This window comes from Protopterus annectens, chromosome 3.part0 (genome assembly GCF_019279795.1).
Source record: "Protopterus annectens isolate FY-2018-M chromosome 3.part0, PAN1.0, whole genome shotgun sequence".
In the NCBI taxonomy this organism is placed as follows: Eukaryota; Metazoa; Chordata; order Ceratodontiformes; family Protopteridae; genus Protopterus; species Protopterus annectens.
Window position 1 is genome coordinate 1,210,468,481 of NC_056731.1, and position 22,612 is coordinate 1,210,491,092.

Genomic DNA, 22,612 nt, shown 5'->3' on the forward strand with positions numbered 1-22,612 from the left:
AGGCTATAAACTGGAAGGCAGTTTTACCCACTGTTAGTTGCACATGGATAGTCTCTGATGCTTCGTGCTTTGCCACCAACCTGGAGGTGTGGGTATCTTTGATGAATATCGATACTCCCCCTCCTTTTGTGGTTCGGTCCAAGTTTTGGGGCCGAAAAGCATGGTATGAGGTATAACCTGGTAGTGCTGGTGTGCTCTCGGGAGCCCTGAACCAGGTTTCTGTTACTGCACAGATATCGATGTTCTCCATGCTAAGGAGAGTTTCGAGTGCGTATATCTTGAGGTTTAGACTTCTGGCATTGAGTAGCATTACTCTTAGTTTCTTATCCCTTGTGATACCTATGGAGGTGGGTTTGTCTTTTGAGCCTTGCCTAAAAAAGGCACTATGGGGGTAGCAAGAGCCTTTGCCAGTATCCAAAAGCCCAGGGGTGACAGGTGCAAGCCGTCCCTAGCGAATCATCGTGGCTTGTCGAGCATATGATCCCAAGCTGACAGGCATTGGATCCCCTTTGAATGACACCAGTACTTAAGCCAATTGTTGAAATTGATCATCTTGTCTTCCACAGGAAGTGCTGGGGGATTTCATTTGCACACTGTGAGCTTTGCTGCCTCTGGACAAACTACTTTAGCTCAAGAGATGTTGAATAACTATGCTAAGATATATTATTTCTGGAAACACGGTTGTAAAGGGTTACATTTTTACAGTGTAACATTGATGTCTTGTGAGTTATGCAAATGGTATGACATTATGAAAGTTTAGTACTTTTAATGATGGGCTGTCTCCCTTTTAGGGAAGCAAACTTGTTTGGCACTTTAGCTGAGATGGTTAAGTCTACCAGTTGGTGAAAAGTTTAAGCCTGTATTCGTGTGTAAGAGTCCCTTCATTTTCATGACTCTGATTCTGACTAGCTTAGTTAACCAGAACATAGCTTCCAGGCTAGCCCATGAAACAGGCATTTGTGGCTAGTGGGCTTAACTTCTTTTTTCCTTAAAGCATTCACAAGGTTTATACTCCGTTATAATTAACAGTAATGTTAATCTAAGTTTCTACATTTAAAGTTCATATATTAAATCCAATTAGCAAAATCCTTTTAGTTTCTGTCTTTAAAAGTGAACACATTCAAAATCCTGTAAATGTTATGATAACTGGTAAGTTCAACATGGTAGGAAACCGTTTAGAAAAGTCCTATACCAACTAACAGCAAAAAAACAAGGGAAAAGGAGAGAAAAAAAAACCCTTTATAAACAACCCAGTCTACTGCAGAAATATAACTGTTGTTGAAAGAAAGACAGACATTTTGTCCGAGATTCAATAATACCTACAGTAAGTGTACAGCGTTCTGAGTGAAACAGACAACACAGGCATAACTCTCACCTTCTTCCTCCTAATTTTAGTTTTCCTACTGATTTTCTTGCAGCTTTTAATATCGTCAGGGATTCATAATGGTTATCACAAAGTATAGACTACATGTACGCTTAGTGTAATTCTTTTGCATGACTAGAAAGCACAAAAAATGTGGTAGGGATGTTCTTGAATACACATTATGTACATGTAGTGTAGGCTTAATTGAATCTGGCCCTGAATCTATTAACAGTAGCAGAAATATACATTTGTTTCCCGCATAACACTTTATAACCTTTTGCCTTCTTTTGCAATTTTTTTTCTTTTCCCAAGCTTGTAAATTAAGATGTGCATGGCTAATCAGCTGCAGAGTGAAATACCTTCTGTGCCAAGAAACTAAAGGATGATAAAACATCAGTTCCCCATGCCATAGTTGTCTCTTTCTTCTGTTAAAACCTCATCCACTTTTCTTTTTTTTTCTTTCTTTCTTTCTTTAATGGTTTCAAGAGCACTTTCCATTTTACATGTCTCATGCTTTAATTTTCAAACTGTCCTCTGGCAGAAGGAACTAGACTTTTCCATTTTCCTGTTAATGCTTTTCCTAGCTCTTAAGAGTCAACAGAGTTCTTTCATTTCTTCTCCATCTGCACCTGGTAGATATGAAAGAAGAAACTGTGAGGGGCACAGTTCGTCTCCGCCAGGTCAAATCTTATAATACAAATGTTCCAGGTCTTGCATGAAATAATTTAACATTTCACAGTCAACAAAAAGTACATCTCCTCTTTCTTAAGGTATCTACTTCTGAAAGAAAACTTTTGTCCAGTCTTCTAGGGGTATGTGAATATGCTACATCCCTCCTGACCTCTTCCCTCATTCTTTAATTTGAAGCAGTAAAGATTCTGTGTATTGAAATTGCCAGATTTAGTCTGAGGGTTATTAGCTAAAGCTGAAACAAACCAAGAACCTTGTATGGGCCTACTCGGTCCTGTGGTTCTACATATGTTCACTTTAGGTTCAGCAGAATGGCATGGGATTGCCCAGGATTTAAAACAAAGTGTGACCACTGAAGACCGGAATTACCTGGTCCCACATCAAGAGCATATTTCCCTGAATCAGCTACTTCCAGTTGCATAGTCTGAAACCATTACAAACCATTGTCTAACTCCACCCCCACCCCCATTGTCTGAAACAGGTAATAGTGATAAGCTTTTCTAATTTTTCATGGGTGAACATTTCATTTAAGCTCAAGTCTGTTTTCACTGCACATGTTAAATACGAGAGGGCTGTCTTAGTCTTTCTCTCCTGACCCTTGACCAGATAAACTCAAAATTTCAGTCTCCCCTTTTTCCTAGGATTCAGTTTTTCAAGTGTGCCATATCAGTTCTATTTAGTTTTTATGCAAAACTCAAAAAAAGTGAAACTATTTTTTCTCTCTGCAGAGCAGCCAGAAGTGCAGTTTTCTTCTGAGCTAGCCTAAAAAAATTTGTGTTGCTGCAATGAGCACATTCAAAAGCATTGTTGTCCAATGGAATAGAGTGAGATATATGTAGAGTGTTGGTGAGGAGGACAGACTTCACTACATTGTCGAACATGTCTTCTATTTAAGTATTTCACTGTGGCAGGATGTGGGTAATTCATAATGTTATGTTATTCCCCATCTCGCCTTTGTTCTTGCTGGTTGGGTTCGGAGCCAATCTCTGCTGATTTGCAATAGCTCGAGAGCTTATACTGGCTCGAGGCTAACCCCTATCCCAACATGCCTAGCAGAAGGTACCCAGATCTCATTTACCGCTTGCAGAATCTTGATTGCGACTATTAGCTCAGGCTAAGTATTTAGACTTTTTTTGTATGTTGCTGTCATCCTTACCAGGATTTTTCTAGCTTAATTAAACTTGTTGGTGTCTGGCTTAGTCCTTGCTTGTCTAACAACTTTCTGACCTTCCTCTGCTGTTGTTTTTTGGGTTCTTCTTGGCTGTCGTTTTCTTAGGCCTTGCTTTCCCCTTGAGCCCATTTAACTTAGGGGTTCGTTTCTTCTTTCCCCACTATCTGTTGGAGTAGCAATTTAAGTTAGAGGCTCTCCTATTGGGGGAGTCGCTGTTTTACTTGGAGGCTCTCCCTCTTCTTCTTTTCCTAAAAAAAAAAAAGTTTTCCTTGCTTGTTTTGTTGTTGTGTATTGTTAGCTGTTATAGCCTTATTTTTGCTGTTTGTGCTAGTTATCCAGCATGTATAAAGAGTCAAAACCCTCAGGCTTTAAAACATGCGACTCGTGTTGCCAAAAAATGTCCCTTACGGATGGACACATGAATTATGTATACTGTTTAGGGGCTGTTCACCTGCAGGACTTAGGCTCTATCTGTCCTGCTTTCAGCACTAGAGTCCTGCAGGAGAGAAAAAATAAACTGATTCTGTGTGGCCTTTTGAAGAACCCTCAGGACCCTTTGTCTCTGGTTCCTCAGCCAGCAAAACAGTCTGACAAATCTCCCAAACCATCCTCAACAGTTCTGATTTCGGAGCAACCCAAATCTGCTGTAAAATCTTCTGCTCTGTCGGTCCCCAGTGTCAGCTCCGATAAAGTTATGTCTCTGGTGGCTCCATCAGTGTCTTCAGAGCCAGTCCGGTCCCATTAAAGAAGTAGGTCTCCCTCTTTGGAGCCGGTGCGCTCTGCTCCACAGTCTCCTTTGTTGCAGTCTGTGGCAGGCAGTCACCGGTCCTCTTCTCACTCCTCTTGGTCCTCCAGGCTTTCGGATCATGATGTGGAGAGAGTGGTTAATAGGCTCCTGAAGTCACAGACACTTGCCAAATTGCTATCGAGCCCAGCCCATAAGGAATTGGCTCCTTCTGCCCATCCAGCTTCTCTATCGGTTCCTCCTCCGACTCTCTTGAGCTCGGAGCCGGAGTGCATGGACGTTGTGGTGGTGGAACCATTGGCTCCAGTTACTTCTCCTTTATCGGTTCCAACTCCCGCTTCGATCTCCTCGATGTCTCAGTCCATCAAGGGATCTGGGTGCCGAAGCTCTCTTCTGCTCTGAGAGGGGAAGTGGCATCGGACACTTGTTCGACCCTGCTCTCCCTCTCGGAGCTTTGGCGCAGGTGACCTCAGCTCCCACATCAGCCTCGGAACCATCACTTTTGGTTCGCAGGAGATCTCTGGGCTTTTCGGAGCCGGAGGCTCCTTTGGCTCAGGACCGTGGCGCCTTCGAGCTGATGAGCGTGCTGTCCCCTAAGACCGCTCCACCCTCGGCTCCTTCCCCCTTGGTGCCTGTGCCTGCCTTTGACCATCCTCCTCCCTCCAAGCATAGGGAACCTATACCCCAGGATGCCCCATTGGGTGACCCCACTTCTTCTGAAACCTCCCCTGAACATTCAGAGGAGGAAACTCAGAAGAAAAAATGTAAGAGGAAGCATCTGGACTCCCCTGAGTCCATCACTTTAGACACAGACTTGGATGAATTGGAAAGGTCCCCACAGTCCCCCCTCTGAGAATGTCTGTCTCCTTTTAGGACATCTTGGAAATTCTTAGACAGAGGGGTGGCTGAAAGTCCCTAGCCCCTTCTGAGGATGAATCTGTCTACCTGTCTGTAGTGAGTCGGAAGGCATGGAGCGCTGCAGAGACCATGGAACTGGTTCCGCGGAGGCCAAATAAATGTATAAGTGCCCCCAAAGACAAGTCCTTTCTTTCCAAAGGGGTTCCTTTTGATGCTATGGTGGCGGTGGCGGCAACCACTGAGAAGGAACTTGGGGAAACATCTTCATCTGTCCATCCACCGAACAAGGAGTCCCATATGATGGACAGGTATGGGAAACGTATGTTCTCTTCAGCGACCTTTACACTCAGGTTGCTGAATTATTTGTCACACTTCAGACAAAACAGATTCGACTTCAGAGGGATCTCCTAAAAGAGTTGGGAGATACCCTGCAGGATTCTATAGCTGAGGGAGTTGCGAACAGGGTGGCTTCCCAGCTTGTGACCTTGACTTCAGTGGTTAACTCTTCTATGAGGCTCATTTCTTATGTGGCAGATGGAGCGAGTAGGGCAGCAGGTACCGGAGTTGCTTTGCGGAGACTCTCCTGGATGCACCTTTGTCAATTTGCGAAGCCCTTCAAGTCCTCCTTTACCAATACCCCTTTTGATGGCTCGTCCTTGTTTGGGCCTCAGGTAAAAAAGACTCTCACCAGGTGTGAAAAGGATGGCAAGACTCTCTCTGCCATGGGAGTCCGTTTTTCCACTCCTTCTAGACCCTACCGTAAAGGTCAGAAGAGTGAAAAAATGTGGTTACAAAAATCCCAGGGAGCTTTGCCTGAGACACGTGGAGAATTTTCCTCCAAGGGCAGAGGGTGAAACAATAATGGAAGCCGCTGGCCTCACAGCACGGGGGTCCGCAAAAGCAGGGTGACAGAGATACGTTCTCTGCTAGGCCCTTCCAGCACTCTTCACCTCTGGAGGCAGTCAGGGGCAGAGTATTATTGTACCCAACAGCCTGGCAAGCTATTACGAAAGATGCATGGGTACCGTCAGTAATATACAGGGGTTACAATATTCCCTTTTCCCAATTAGCCCTCAAGAACAAAACATTCATTCCCATACCTTCCAACCAGTCTTTGGGATCAAGCAACCCTAGAAGTTCAAAGGTTGGTTGAAAAAAGAGCCATCCAAGAAGTTCCCGCAGACCAAATCAAGTCCGGAACTTACTCAAGGTTCTTTTTAGTTCTAAAAAAGGTAGGGGACTGGAGCCCCATCTTGGATCTCAGCAAGCTAAACAAATCAGTAAAAAAAAAAGCAAAGTTCCGGATGGTAACACTGCAGTCCATTCTCCCATTTTTGGGTCAGGGCAATTGGATGTGCTCCATCGATCTCCAGGATGCGTACTACCACATAAAAATGGACAGGCGATCCAGGAGATTTCTACGCTTCTGGCTTGGAGCCAGTCATTATCAGTTCAGAGCTCTGCCCTTTGGTCTAACCACAGCCCCCAGGGTGTTCACCAATTGTATGGCAGTGGTCATGGCTCATCTGAGATGTCTAGGATTCCAGATGTTTCCATATCTAGACAACTGGCTCCTCACGGATACCACTGAGCATCAACTGATCAAAGCACGGGACTACACAATTCAAACCTCTTCCCAGCTAGGCATCACCATAAACTATGAAAAGTCTGCCTTGTTGTCTTGTCAGTGTATTACCTTCATAGGGGCAGACTTAGATACAAGAGCCATGATAACAAAGCTGCCTCAAGACAGGGTGTCAACAATTTGTCAGCAAGTTTCATTCCTCATGAAAAAGAAGAGAGTTCAGGCAAGAGAGGTATTGAAAGTCCTAGGCTCAATGGCTGCAGCAATTACTCTAGTCCTTATGACTCGCTTCCACATGAGAATTCTGCAGTGGCTTCTTTTTGTTCAGTGGTCATTCCAAGATTTACCAATGTCACATATGATGTCGATCATGGAATCCTGCAAAAAGGACTTAGTTTGGTGGCTTGTCTCCCCCCAGGTGACTCTGGGCAGACCCTTTCTAGACCCCCATCCAGTACCCACAGTGACCACGGACGCCTCCCAGATAGTGTGGGGGGGGGGCATTATCTGGGACAGACTGTCTTGGGAATGTGGCAGCCACATGAGTACCACTTGCACATCAGTGTTCTAGAGATGAGAGAGGTGCTTCTGGTGTTGCAAGCACTTCAAGACTCTCTACCTACCGGAACTATTGCAATTCAGACAGACAATATGTCAGTGGTATGGTGCATCAACAAACAAGGCATGACCAGATCTTACCCCTTGTGTCGGGAGGTCCTTCAAGTATGGCAATGGACGATGTCTTCCCAACATTTTCTGATTGCAACGCACATTCCCGGGAAGTCCAACGTGATAGCGAACAGGCTCAGCAGGGCTATCCTCATGTCTCACGGTGGTCCCTGAAGCAAGAAGTTGCGGACTTGATTTTTCACAAATGGGGCCAGCCATGCTACGATCTCTTTGCCACTCCCCTCAACAACAAATGCAGCAGCTATTTCACCTTAGTCCCCCCACCGGGAAAGTCACTCAGGGATGCACTTGTTCACGATTGGCCTCCGGGACTACTTTATGCCTTTCCACCTTTTCCTCTGATCCCCAAAGTACTTCAGAAAGCAAAGTTGCTGGGTTGCAAGCTCATCCTCATTGCTCCTTACTGGCTTCATCAGATACGGTTCCCGTTTCTCTGCCATCATCTACAAGTGGAGCCTTGGATCCTGGACCCAGTTCCGAACCTCCTGATGCATCAGTCAGGCATGCTCCACCCCTCCATCCAAACTCTCAAGCTGACAGGTTGGTTTCTCCACTTTCAGTCTTAGCCAGGCTCCCCAACATTTCCTCGGCAGTATAGCACATACTGGTGTCTTCTCACGAACCCACTACCAGAAAGATTTACGCTAGCAAATGGAAGAGGTTCTCTTTTTGGGCAAAGAAAAATGACATTGATCCCTTCACTGCTCCTGTTTCTAAGATTCTTGATTTCCTGACTGAAACGTTCGAACGAGGGGCAGCTGCAGCTACCATCAGGGTCTAACTGGCTGCCATCTCCAATTTTCATGTGGGAGAGTTGGGCTCTAATATATCCCATAAGCTGTGCAAAGCATTCTTACGAGGTACAACCCTTTTACAGACCTGGTAAGAGAACCCCCACGGACCTAAACTTTGTTTTAGCCTCTCTGGTTCTTCCACCCCTTGAACCAGCATCATCTTGTCCCCTGAAATTTCTGTCTTGAAAAACCCTCTTCTTGATTGCCATCACCTCAGCTAGACGGGTTTCAGAATTACACACTTTATCTATTTGCCCTCCATATCTCATCTTCCACAAAGATAGAGCTTCTCTCAGAACCAATCTCTCCTTCTTGCCAAAGGTGTGTTCAGAGTATAATTTAAATCAGTCCATCAAGCTTCCAGTATTCTTCCCCAATTATGGCAAAGAAGGCAGAGTATAGACTCCACCAATTGGATGTTCATAGACAGTTACGCTTTTATTTACACAGGACCAAGGACTTTAGAAAATCAGATCAATTGTTTGCATCCTTTGCTGACAATAAGCAAGACTCTCCAGTTTCAAAAGTGACCTTATCAAAGTGGCTGTCTGATACAATTATCTATACGTATGATTTGCTTAATAAGAAGCTTCCAGGGAAAGCCAGAGGACACTCAGCCAGGGCCTTGGCTACCTTTGTTGCCTTCCAAGCCAAATTGCCTTTAGATTCAATCTGTGCAGCAGCAACATGGGCTAATCTTCATACCTTTATCACTCATTACAAAGTGGATGTGGTCTCCCGGAACAGGGCATCCTTTGGTTCCACGGTCCTGAAGAGTTTATTCAAGTGAGCCACCCAAGAACCAGGTGCTGGGGACACTGTCCCAACCAGCAAGAATGAAGGCGAGATGGGGACAACATAACATAAAGAAGCTATGTACCTACTATAACGTTTCATGTTTGTTGTCCTTCATCTTGCCTTCCTTCTTGCACCCCCCCCCCTCCTTCCCCCTTCCTGGAGGATCGAGAGGAATTTCTTCATTTGTTACACTGGCTGAGTTTCCTGTTGACATTCCAGGTAGTTAACCATGCCTTGTTTTTCCTTTTTCTTTCCTAACTTTTGAATGTGTAAGAGCTTAGTAAAATTTGCATTTACTATGATTGTCTAGTGTGGGCTATCACAAATGAGATCTGGGTAGCTTTTGCTAGGCATGTTGGAATAGGGGTTAGCCTCGAGCCAGTATAAGCTCTCGAGCTATAGTAAATCTGCTGAGTCACCAGCAAGAAGGAAGGTGAGATAAAGGACAACAAACATGGAACATTATGGTAGGTACATAACTTCTTTTTTTATCCAGAGTAAGGAAGGTGTTTGGTCATGAGGGCACAGTCCCAGTAACTAGAATAAGCTCATCTCAGCCATCTGTAAAAACAAGAATTACCCACAGCCCTGCCATGGTATGTTGCTGTTGTGCAGTGGAGTTATTCTAAAAAGAAATAATTTTTTATACTAATGCCACCATGTAATATGGACTCCATTGCTTTTACATTCGTCAACGGAGATGCAAGTCAGCAAGGTCAACTTTGTGGCGTACTGCACATTCACACACCCATTGCAGGCCAGCTTATTTGCTGTGCACCAGCTTAGTGCTTTTCCTGTTACTAAAAGTGTGACATCAGGAATTATACACAATACATTTTGTAATGTGCAGACTATGTCTGGTTTACATTAAGGCAAGCCTGCCATGTATGTAAAGAAAATGTAATAACTAGAAAAGTTTTATTAAAAGAAAGGTGTTATGATATTTCCCCAGTTAACTGCAAGAAACTGTAGTGTACCCATTTAAAATTGTTCAGTAATTGTGCTGCTTTTTGTTTCATTGCAGCTACACAACTCTGAGATGCATCTCTTTTTCACCTCCAGGTTGAAGTGCAGCATAGGAGTTTCAGTCTTGCCACTGTATAATTTAACTGTTACTCTCATTATATTACTTTTTGGGGAAGGACTTGTAGTTGTAGTTCATCATAAGGTTATATTGATGCCTTGTTTGGTGTCTTCCTTTTCATTAGTAGTGTGTATCTGTTGAAAGAGAATTGGGAAAGGTATGAAGATAAGTCTGCAGATATTGTGGCACCTATCATGGGTATCTGACACTGGAATAAACACTTTCCCTTGGCAGATTTGCAAGGAATTCTGTTCCTGGTCTTTAGCATCCAATGGACATTGCTGTTACTTCTTGTGGCTACTGTAACCATGTATTTCTTATAGATGTGCCATTCTAGTAAATTGTCATATAATAAGTTTTGCTATTGTAGTGAGTAAACCATTTCAGCCCTGATATTAGCCTTGTTTAATGTTTCTCATGGTTTGTAATGCAGTTTATGATTATTTTTTAAGGTTCCGACATGGTTACTGCAAAGGAAATCCAAGAAAAATGGTAAAAACATGGGCAGAAAAAGAAATGAGAAATTTAGTCAGGTGAGCAGTGCATTTTATCACAAAGCCATATGATTTTTTTTCCTCTTGTTTGTTTTGTATTGTAGCTATTTCGTCCTGTTTGTTGGGGACAATGATTACCTTCATTTGCCAAAAATTATGATGTAGCTGCCATACTATTTTTTTTTATTATTAGTTGTCCAGTTTTGACACAGTACTTCAAGGAAGATAAACTATTTCAGTAGGCTTCTCTTCTGTTTGCCCATTTAGGCACGTGCCAAGTTCAGGAGATATGGGACTGCAAGTTGAAGGGAAAATGTCATCACCATTATCAACTCCTTTTCCCCCATTTTTCTACATGGAGTCGAGTTGTCCTGTCAACTTTGTCCACCTCTCTAGATTAATTGCTACTCTCCTACCTTGAGACTCATGCCTGACTCTCACAGGTCTTCATTTTTGCACTCCATCCATCTGATTGCTGGACATTCTCGTTTCTTCTTATCTTCTTCCTGTCTGTCCCAAATCCTCAAAGAATTATTCTTTGCTTTCCGGGGTGAGACCAGCCGACCATAATCTGTTCTCATTAACCTTTACTCCAGTTGGGGCTGTTTTGGCTTCTTTTCTGATGTCCTCATTTATTTTGTCCCATAGTGTGCACCCTACCACAGGTTGCACTTCATCTCCATGGCTTCAAGCTTCCTCAAGTGCTCTGCTTTTTCTGTCGAGGGTTCTCTGCCATACTGAAGTACTGGTCATATCACTATTTTGTACACCTTACTCTTCAGCTTCGCTGGCATTCTTCTCTCACACATACTACCACTAACACTCTGTCAGTTGGCTGCAGAACCTCTGATTCTAGATTTCTCCTCCTCTTTCAGACTTCCCTTCTCATCAACCCCCCCCTCCCTGATGCTTGAAACTGTTGTACTATTTTTCATTCTATCTCAGTTTTTAGCTTCTTCTGAATTCCCCCATTTGCTTCCATAACTGTCTTGTCCATATTCCATTTCATCCCATGTGCCATCAGTTTGGCATTCCAGTCTCTGCCATTTGCTGAAGTTCCTGTTTAGAATCTACTTATAGTGCCACATCGTCTGCATACAGATACTTTATTGATTTGTTTCCACCAGCCAGCTTGCTAATGTAGTCCATCACCAGTATGGACAACAGTGGGCTCAGAAATGAACCCTGATGCATATCTATTCCCTCTGGAAACTTCTTTTGTAGTCTGAACACTGTTTGCAGTTGGGTTATTGGGTTCTCATCCACAGCCTGCACTAATTCTACCACTGTTTCCGAGACTTCAGACCATCACAAGACTGCCAAATTTGATTTCTGACTTTGTCATATGCTTCCTTTAAATCTGGGAATACCGAGCAGGACTTTTTCCTAATCTCCAGCTTCTTCTCCACTATTTGTCTCACTGCAAGCATTATCTTTCTTGCTCTGCACCCTGATTTGAATGTAAACTGCTCAGCTCCCATCTTACTTTCTACTTTTCTGTATTCATGTGTTAGTTACCCTTTCTAGCACTTTTTGCAGTATGGCAGGTGTTTGATACTTCTGTACTACCTACAGTTGTAATTACCTGCCTTATTCTTGTACCCCGGCACTAGAATGCTTATGTTCCAGTCATGTGGTATACCACCTTTTTGTCTCTGTGCCACAGTGAGTACCTTTCGGAGCCATTCTCTCTAACTCACACAGCATCTTGATCGTGTCAGCTGTGATTCATGTGAGCCTGCTGCTTTCCCTGACTTCATTTTCCGTAGTGCTGTTCTTTTTCTTGTGTGGGTACTTCCATTTTCATCTTTGGCTGTGCACGAGGCACTACAGCTTCTGTGTTGTTTTTGTCATTCTCCTGCTGCTAGAAGTACTCTTTCCATCTACCTTTGATGGCCTGTGGACTGATGAGTATAAAAAATTAAAAGACACAAGGACTGTCATTCTTGCATCGAAGGCTTTCAGACCTCTCTTCAAGGAGGAAGTCCTCCAGATTGTGTGACAGTACCATTGTGATGTGGTACATAAACAGGGGAACACACTCATACTTCTTTGCCAGTTTGCAGTCCAAGTCTGAGAGAGAGCTTTAAGAGGTAGTTATGTTTCTGACAGCAGCCTGCAGCAGCTCACAACAAAACATGTTACAAGACAGGCTGAACACATCTCAAGTAGAACCTCATGAATTGCTGTTGAACAGGGATGTTCTGGATCTGATTAGGAAAAAAAAATGCTGTGCTGGTCCACTGAGCAAAAACAAGAAAGCACTAGAACACAGAGGTGATTATATTGGACCAACACAGATTTTACAATTAGTTGAGTTTTCGCAGTAATAGGAACCCTTTTTCAGCAAGCTGCAGATGTTAAATAAAATGCTTAAATATCCACTTATGCATTGAAGTGGAAGTACATAATTTCTAATTGGCTAAAGGCACTTGAAAATGCAAGTATAAAAAGAAAGAAAGTGTGCAGCTCGGATGTTTAATATGACAACTAGACCTCATGGACAGTGTGTGTGTGTGTGTGTGTGTGTGTGTGTGTGTGTGTGTGTGTGTGTGTGTGTGTGTGTGTGTGTTTGTGTGTGTGAAACATTAGATGACCGGGTTATGGCCTGCAGTAAAACTAAAGGTTCTCACTGAATGTTACATTACAGACATTGTTCATTTAACAGATAGCAGCTCAAGAAATATATAGCTATTCCACAGATTCCACAGTCCTAGCCACACTTTGTAGTTAATATAGATCAAGTTCTCTTAGCTCTCTCAAAAGCAAAAAAAAAAAAAAAACAACTCATCCTTAGGTCCATATAATATACTGGGTCACTTTATTATCAGTGCCATGTATGGCCAATCTGAATTTCCACTAAAAAAGCCATTGTAATGGTATTACACAAGGGTGGTCCGTTCAAGGCCTCTGATATCTATAGTTAGTCTCATTAGTCTCATATGCAGAGCTATGGAATGTATTATCTCGGATCCTATTAATTTGGACATTGAAAATCTCTTATCCCTGGACCCTTGCCAGATCGGTTTTGTCAAAGGAAGGTTCTCCCTCTTTAGCCTCATTAATTTCTTTGAAAATTTAACTGATGAATGGATTGAGGTTATGCAGTAAATGCAGCAGCATACCTGGACTTGGCCAAGACATTTGACACTATTTCCCATAAAAGCATTATAGAAATAGTTATAAACTGGAACATAATTCCTTATGTTGTGTGGTGGATAGCTATTGTGTTGTGAATAGCTAACCAATTGTCTCACAAAACCTGTGCGATTAGAATCGCTAGTGCCACATTTGAAAGCATGAAAGTTAGCAGAGGTGTACCACTGGAGCCAGTGTTGAGTCCTCTCCTTTAATTATCTAAGTTTGCATTCTACTATAAATTGAGTGTTGATATTCGATCATTCACTGACTGGTAATTGCTTCAGCATTGGTAACACTTTTTCATAGGATCATAGGAGGTTACTAGGCTAACATTCCCAGGGCCTTTACACGCCTAACCAAGTTCAACCTGTGTTCCCAAGGGTGTCTGGTTCAAGCAGACACTAAAAGCAGCATGTTGCACATCTCCAAGAGGGACACAGGAGGAACACCCAGGGTGAATTACTGGTTACCCATTCATTCATCCAAATTATGCTTAAATAGGGCCAACGAGGGGCTTTAGCATGAATAGGAAGATTGTTCCGAAGGTCAGGCAACCTCTGTGAGACAAATCTATTTCTCCAACAAGTTCTGTTGGTGTCACATACCAGGTTAAGGTCCCTTGAACAAGTGTCCAGTTTGCTATTTGACTTGTGAATGTGCAGCATTTCCATTAAAGCTGGGTCAGAGATTGCTCTATATGCAAGGCACAGGTCTCCTCTGAACAGTCTGTACAACACAGAGTAAAGTGACAATGATTTCAGTCTATCCACATAAGGCAGATCTTGAAGACACTGAATTTTTTTGTAAGGAACCTTTGTGGTCTCTCCACTTGCTGCAGATGTTTGGAAAGGAACGTACCAAAGGCAGCATTGTACTGTATTATTGGCCTGATGAGGGAAGAGTACAGGGGGTTATAACCTCTATTTTTTTCTGGAGAGAATGTCCTTACTTATGAGATGAGCAATATAAAATGCTGTTCTTACCACTGTAGAGACATGGTGGTTGAAGTTAAGGTTGCTGTCAACCTGTGTGCCAAGATCTCTCACCACTGCCTGAGTGCTTAGGGTGTTGCTATTGTTATGGTAGTTTGCAGGAACATCACCCTTGCAAAGGGAATGATAATGCATGTTTGACTTAAGTTTAAGACCATGAGTTTGGCACCAGTCATTAGTCTGCATAAGACCTTCTTGCAGAAACTTGACATTGCTAGGGATTTCAGTGATCACTCCCAGTTTGCAGTTATCAGCAAACTTTGTCAGCCACAATCCTTTAGTTTTTAGCCTGTACTTCAGAGAAGTAGATGCTGAACAGTAGGGGTCCCAGAACCAATATCTGGGGAACACCTCCATTTACGGGTCTGCTGGAGGAGGTGGAGTCCCTTATTTTGGCCATATGAGTTCTGTCAGCGAGCCAGTTTGCAACCCACCTGACCATATATGGGTTGATACTCATCTGGGTGAGTTTATCAATGATGCCTGAGTGGAGGATTGTGTCAAAGGCCTTGGCTATATCTAGGTAGGCCGTATGCAGATTTGCTCTTGTCTAGGGCTTTGGTGACTGTCTCGAAGAAGTCCACCAATTTAACAGGCATGATCTCCCCTTGACAAAGCCAAACTGGGTGGGTTTGAGCATTTGGAGCTTTCCTATATCTTTGTTGATAAGGTCTTTGATGATTTGTTCCATGGTCTTGCAGATAAGGCTTGTCAGGCTAATGGGTCTGTAGTTCCCGGGGTCCATGGATGGCACCCCCTTTGTGCAAAGGGATAATGGTAGCTGTTTTCCATGCTGCTGGGACGAAGCCAGTGCTTAGGCTGTGATTGAAAATCGTGCCCAATGATGATGCTAATTCCTGTTTTAACCCATGTAGAGCACAGCCCGGGATGTTGTCTGGTCCCACAGAGGCTGTGTTTTTGGCCTTGGAGAGGGCGTTTAAGGTCAGCACCTTGGAGATATTAGGTGGGGGACAGATGTTAGGGATGCTTTGGGGTATATGTGGCGGGGACAGTGGAGTAAAGTTTTCACTGAACCTGTCAGCCAGCGGGATTGCTATATCCACAGGTTCTGTATATGTAGTACCATTTACTATGAGTTCAGAGCAAATCTGGACCTTACCTTTGAGGTTACGGATGCAACTAAAGAATACGTTGTCGTTGTCCTTAGACATAGGGAAGCTAATTTGCATTTGTAGTTAGCTTTGGTAGACTTCACTAGGAGTCTTGTTTGCTTGTTTAATTTGAGGGGGAGTGTTTCCAGTTTTGCGACTGTTCCTTCCTACTCTTAGACAGCAGTTTGTTTCTCTTATTGTATAGCCTATTAATGGCAGTTGTCCACTAGACAGGTTTGTTTTTCCTTGAATATCTTTAGTTCTATCAGGCACGGCTGAGTCAATACAGTTGTACAGGTGCGCGTATAAAACATTGGTGCATAACTCAGCATAGGTGTCTGTTCCGTCAGTGGGGGAAGAGACTATGAAGCTATTTATACTGTCACATAAGAGGTTGGAGACATTTTTTTAGTCTAGTTGTTGCTGGGGGAGGGGGGTTCTTGTGTTCTAGTGACTTCTAATGAGACTGATTTGTGGTCAGATCTCACCAGGGATGGCCTCACACTGGTGGTGATGCAGCGGTCCCCCATGTTGGTGAGCACCAGATCCAGGATGTTTGAGCCCCTTTTGTGTGTGTCAACCATCTGGTCCGGGGCACTGGAGTTAACGAAACCCAAAACCTTTGAGCAAGTGAGTTAGAACACTTATGATTTACCCAGTCAATGGATGGGTAATTAAAGTCACCCAAAACCAGGGTGTTTGGTTGTATATTGATTGACTCAAGTAGATCCAAGTAGGCTGAGTGGATGTCCTGATTCATGTAGGAGGTCCTGTAGCTGGCAATGAACTGAAGAGGGGTCTTGGTTGCAGTTAGTTGCATCTGAAGTAATTCAAGGGAATCGTGCTGTTTAACCAATCTAGAGGTGTAGTTATCTTTAGTGAATATTAATACACCACCTCCTTTAGTTCTCACACCTTCAGTTTGTGGTCTGAACACATATAAGGAAATGTAACCTGGTATAGCTGGGGTACTTTCCGCAACCTTAAACCAGGTCTCAGTGACTGCTCAAATGTCAGCATCTTTCAAAGTGAGGATTGCTTCCTTTGGCAGCATAAACTTGAGGTTGTTTTTAGAGGGTATTTTTACGTTGGGAATTTTGTTCTTGTGATACTGCCTAAAAAAGGCACTTGGGTGTGACAAGAGCCTTAGCCAGTAACCAAAATCCCAGTGGTGACAGATGACAACTATCTCTGGCAAAGCATTGAGATCTGTCGACCATGTCACCTCCAGGTTGACAAGATACTGGATCCCCTTTAAATGACATTAGAAACTAAGTCAGTTGTTGAAGTCAACCATTTTTTGTTTGTATTGAGGTATCATCCTAGGCGAATGGAAAATGCTATTTAATGCTAGGGACATACCTGCCTGAAACACATACTTAGAGAGCTCAGTCATGTCTTTTTTCATATAGTCCAGTGAGGTACGTTTCAAGTCATTCACACCAACATGGACTATGATGGAGTCATAATAGTGCCTGTTGTTGAGAGACTTGAATGCATGTGTGATATGGTGGATTTTGGCACCTGACACAGCTGACCATGAGTTTTTCCTTATCCAGCCTAGTAAGAGGGACATCAGTGAGTCTCACAATTGACTGGTCTATGAGTAAGATGTTTGTTTTTGTGTTATGCCTTATGGGCTTGACTGGTGAGACACTGGTGTGTGATATATTATGTGTACTATGTTCTGCAGAGGATGTATTATGTGAAACATGTTTGTGTTTTTGTTTGGGCGGTCTCCGATGTTTAGGTAAGCTTATAGTAAGGACTCCTGCATATGTAGGCTTATGTGTTCATAGGTTCATAGGTAGATACTAGGCTATCGGCCCAAGAACCTAAGTAAGCCTAGTCAGCAAGGTTCCCTGGCTTACGCCACCAAGAAAGTTATTGTTGTTGGTTTGATAGGTGCAGGAGGTGAGATGTGCATGCTTACAACCTGTAACAGTTGGTACATGGACAAATGCCTCAAATTAAATGTTAAATATAGTATAGTTTATTTTGGTAAACGAGACATTTTCATATACCGTTTAGCTGAGATACCTCTCCAGTCAGACACTTGTAAGGGAACTAAGCACTCTTGTTGATAATTCCTCATTTTTTGATCATTGTTTCTCCACAGTAGTTCAGAAAGCCTTCTGTCTGGTTCATAAGCTTTCCAAAGGCATCTCATCTAACTTCAAAGAAGTCTTATTTCTCCTTAGACCCATTATTGAGTATAATGCACCTTTTGGCAAGTATTTGTCTAAGTCCGTCATTCAGCACAAGACAGACTGACAGACCTGTCTGTCTGTATCACACTCTTGTAGACCTTTCCATGGAGATCTTTGTGTAGGAGTTCAAGCAGTGAAAGATCCAACCCTCACTGATCTCCTGTTCTTTCACAGAACAAATGGAACCTCAAATACCCAGATACAGGGATTAAACCATCATGAGAAGATAAATTAGACATGCTGGTGTGATAGATTTGTATCCCAATATATCCGTCCCCTCTGGAACAAACTTACACTACATGTCAGACAGAGTAATACCCTTGCCACCTTCAAGGTAATCCTAGATAATTGGATGAGCAGCTTCAAATTCTCCCCAGTTTATCATATCTTACCCTCCTTGAGGCTGGAGGGAACTTGTTTATTTTTTGGATAGGCTTGTAATGATTTGTAGAATGGTAGCCATGTAGTTATTTATGAAATATAAAATAAATCACAATGAAAGGGGTTTGTAGGGAGTTGAGTTTAAATCAGTAGAAGGAAGACAAGAAGTTGTAATTTAAAATGTGATGGTCTGTCTAAGCAGGCATTATTTGTGAGATGGATGTTTTAGTTAACATAATGTGTGAATCTCAAGCAATCACACTGATGAAGGATTATTTTATCCACAAGCTTTATGTTTTATATTAAACTACTGAACTCTGTAGCATACGCAGAGTCCATGAATTTGTTTCTGAATATGAAGAAATGCCTTGGCCACAGTGAAGTGATGGGTTATGAAAAAGGCAGTGATTACCAAGAGAATAAGCTATTATGTTAGAATTGTATGGCTGTTGTGTGCAGATAGTACACTGTAAAGGAGGTAGTTTAGTCAACTGCTTCCTAATTCTCAAAGGGTGTGTGGTCAGAGAGTGAAGTTATGCTGCACACCATTAACTGGAAACATTATCGTCTGTAGCAGCTGGTTGTACAAGGTGATAATGAATGATTAGTTACAGTTAAAAGTCTCCTCAGTCCTTCCATCTTTCATTGCAGGTATCCTTTCTCTTTAAAAGCTTTGATTTTTTAGCAGAATGTGTTATAGTTGCATTATATCCTATTCCCAGAGGCGAAAAGAAGACAGCAGTTTTACTGTCATTTCTTCTGAATTATGAAAAGAGCCAAGGACATTAATTTCTGAACATCTTCACAGCATGGAAATGTCTTGCTTGACGTCAATGGTGTTCTACCTCCCCTCACCTTTGAGACTTGATACATTTCCTAGAGCTTTGAGACAATTACTATCAAATAAGAAATTGCCATAGAATGTAATTGTATTTTTTTTAATATAATTTCATTTTTCATATAGGGTTCAGTCCAGCCAGGGTTGCACTGTTTTTCATTGTGTACTTCACCTCAGTCTTTACAAAATGCATGGTGTGGGTGCAACAGTACAGAAGAAATGGACATCAGGAATATTTTTCTACCTGAACTGTCTGGATTCTAGCAGCATCAGCTTCAGATGTACCCATTGGGCAAGTTTCCTGTCTCATTTCAGTAACCCGTGTTCCTTAAGCACAGAAGTGCCTTGTACTTGATCTGGCCACCTGCAAGCGTTTGTGTAGGTACACCGTAATAAAAGTAATTTGTTAACCTATCTGTCGGAGTCACAAGTCTGTGGCATTGTCACACTTGGCAAGCTTCTGTAAAGCGAACACAATACTGGCTGTGGAATAAAGAAAGAGTCGTATCTAATGTAGTATACTTGATTAATAACTCTAACAATTCAAAACCATGCCTGTCATACATAGTTAACAATTCACAATGCAAAGGAGAATTTTCAATAAGTCCTGAGGGGTATCACCAAGTTCGTAGTCCTTTTGGAACAACTTTATTTCTTATGCAGTCTTTTAAATACATATTTTTCGCCTGCAACTTTTTCAGTTTAATTTTACATCCAGTTGCTCTAACCATATTTTTAAAGACAAGCCCTCAGAGCAACTACTAACACCAGATGAAGAACATACCATAAGCTGGTTGTAGAATATCAGCAGAAGAAGCTAAAACATCCGTACTGCTGCATACCATGCAACAGCTGTTGTGACAAAATCAACAGTAAATCCATGAAAAAGGCAGCAGTGATATGGATGGTCACACAAAACCGAATTTTGTTGTTTTGGCTTCTTCATCGGCTAAGGACTGCAGTACTGATGTTTTAGCTTCTTCTGCTGATATTCTACAACCGCTTATGGTACGTCTGTATTTGATGGCTCACCAGGTACTTCACAGTCGGATAATTGTTCTATACCTAATGGGCAGCGTATAGCTTCACAAACGGACTTGGCTGAAGGCACTAACGCAGGTACTGTTATTTTTAATGATGGTTTAACAAGATGTGACATTGTGGTGCAAAATGGTGGTTTAATGCGAAATAATAATGCCAGTAATGGAAATAATGTTAATAACAGCAACATTCGTGAACAGTATACGTGTTCCAGTGACATAGCTAATTGGAAACCACCAGTTTTATCTTGATGGTTAATGGATGATTAGACCTGTTCTTCATCTGTTGTTAGCAGTTGCTCTGAGGGCTTTCCTTTAAAAATATGGTTGGAGCAACTGGATGTAAAATTATTTAAACTGAAAAAATTGCAGGTGGAAAATATGTATTTAAAAGACTGCATAAGAAATAAAGTTGTTCCAAAAGGACTAAGAACTTGGCGATACCCCTCAGGACTTATTGAAAATTCTTCTTTGCATTGTGAATTGTTAACTATGTATGATAGACATGGTTTTGAATTGTTAGAGTTATTAATCAAGTATAATACATTAGATACGACTCTTTCTTTATTCCATAGCCAATATTGTGTTTGCTTTATAGTAGTTTGTGCATTTCATTTTGTTTTTCATACACTTGGCAAGCTTAAAGCAGCGAAGTACAGCACTCTGGTCTGACTTCACCATTTTAGGCTGTATAACTGTGAGTATTCCTCTGATTCACAAGCCAAAATTTGCATGTCACCCATTAGGTGGGATCTTGTAGTGCAGTGGGACCAACACAAGAATCTTGGGAATGTACAGTATTTCTAATTATGATAGTCATAATGGTGTCTGAAGTTGTGGAGGCATCACAGTCCTCTGTCCCATGAAAATACCTTCCACACTTTCACCGTGGTGGTAAAAGTCACCAGAGATGTTACCAACTTGAACTGCTGAGCACATTTCAACTCCATTTATTTTCAGGTATAATGTACCCATTGAGAAGCATAATCCAGTGTCATTGTTTTCCAATGCTTATGGAGTCTTTGAGAACTGGAACACTTCATATTTGCTGCCCAGAAATCTGCTCTGTTTGCATCAAGTAAAGATAGCAGTAACGTAAATGCAGAGATCAAAGAGCATGGATTCTTAACCACTGTCAAGGCCACCAAATTGTAGAATTGCGTCATTAAAAAGAGCGTCTGTGTTAGCAGTCTATCTAAACATTTTTTGAGTAAAGCTGCCTATTTTTCACATGGTCATTCAGCCGAGCCTTTGCAAGATACTTCCAAGTTTGGAGCCATTCTTATGTAGGTTAATTTTCCCACACATACATATTTAACACATACTCTTTTCCGTTGCTCTGGTTAATTAGAACCAAAGTTGCACTGCTGAAAACATTTCTTTATGCCTCTCCCTTTACCTATCATAGTACAAATTCTTGCTATATACTGAATTTTTGCGATGTACTGTTTTTCTTACAGTTCCAAGGTGTTTAAGATGGTTTTTGAACCACCTTGAGACATCTCAGGATCAGCAATCCAAGAGCATGGGTATGCACCTTTTACCTCGGTTTGCAATCTAGAGTGCATAACTGTCCACTCTTCTTCCTCTAGCTCAGTGTATGATGTCTGAACTTCAACTGTCCTCTGGTTGTCACTTCCACTAGGTCATGGTCTGACATCAGTGATGCCTTCACTAAGTCGGTCCTATGTGGCCTCTTAGACACTTCTTCTGCCAATTAGTAAATCCTCCTTATGTTCCCTTCAGCCCTGGGAATCACCTATTTGTTTTGAATACTACAACAGTGATTTCAGTTAGGACATAGTACAGCTGTGTAAGAACTTGCCTATCAGTTGATGTCCTACTGATCACTGTTGCAGTATTCCTTCCCATCCTCCTCCTTCCTGTCTGATTTGGTTACCATGTCTCTCCTCTCTTTCTGTTTTTGCCCTTTAGACAGGACCCTAGGACTGAGGGGCAGGACCCTAGGACTGAGGGGGCTTCTTACCATTTCTTGCTTGGCAAGTCACTCTATCAGGGGTCTTCAAGCCACTGGCTTGGAGATAGGTGGATGTATGAGCATAGATCCTAAGTCTGTGTCCCCCTACACTTGTAAACTGACATCACATGTTCGATGTTGGTACAACACAAGGAGTGTTACATTTTGGTACCATTTGTTTGCAATACTGCAACAGTGATTAGTAGGACATCCATTGTTATGGTAAGTTCTTACACAACTGTACTATACAAATGGTTGGAGTCAGAATATCACTGGTGATATTGAGGTGGTTTGATGGGTAACTGAGTGATGTTCTTCGTGTTTCACTGTTGCAGTCATTACAATTGGGTTATCCTGCTGGCAGGCTATTCCAAATTCCAAAGTCTAGCTCCAGCGCTGGTTGCTGTCGTCTCTTCCCTGACGTCAGTGCGCCAGGGGTCTAAAAGATGCAGCCGACGCCATTTTCTTCAGTCTTTCTTGCCGCTCGGTGCCCGAAGCAAAAGCAGTTCGCAAGTGCCGGTCGGCCGACTCCTGAGATTTTCGTTTTCGAATTTCTGATCCGAAGTCTTCACTAAAAGGTAAGTACCCCATTGGGGAAACTTTTTTCTTGCTCCAGACCGATGTCAGAAAAAGTTAATAATTGTATTT

The 22,612-nt window shown here is 42.3% G+C and overlaps 1 protein-coding gene across 1 annotated transcript in view; it reads left to right on the top strand.

Moving 5' to 3' along the window:
• Positions 1-22,612, top strand: part of RIOK1 (RIO kinase 1) — a 623,754-nt gene that overhangs the window by 257,168 nt on the left and 343,974 nt on the right. Inside the window, exon 8 of the mRNA XM_044065411.1 lies at positions 10,231-10,311. Within this exon, the coding sequence (XP_043921346.1) occupies positions 10,231-10,311 (81 nt within the window). The remainder of the gene's footprint in view (positions 1-10,230; positions 10,312-22,612) is intronic.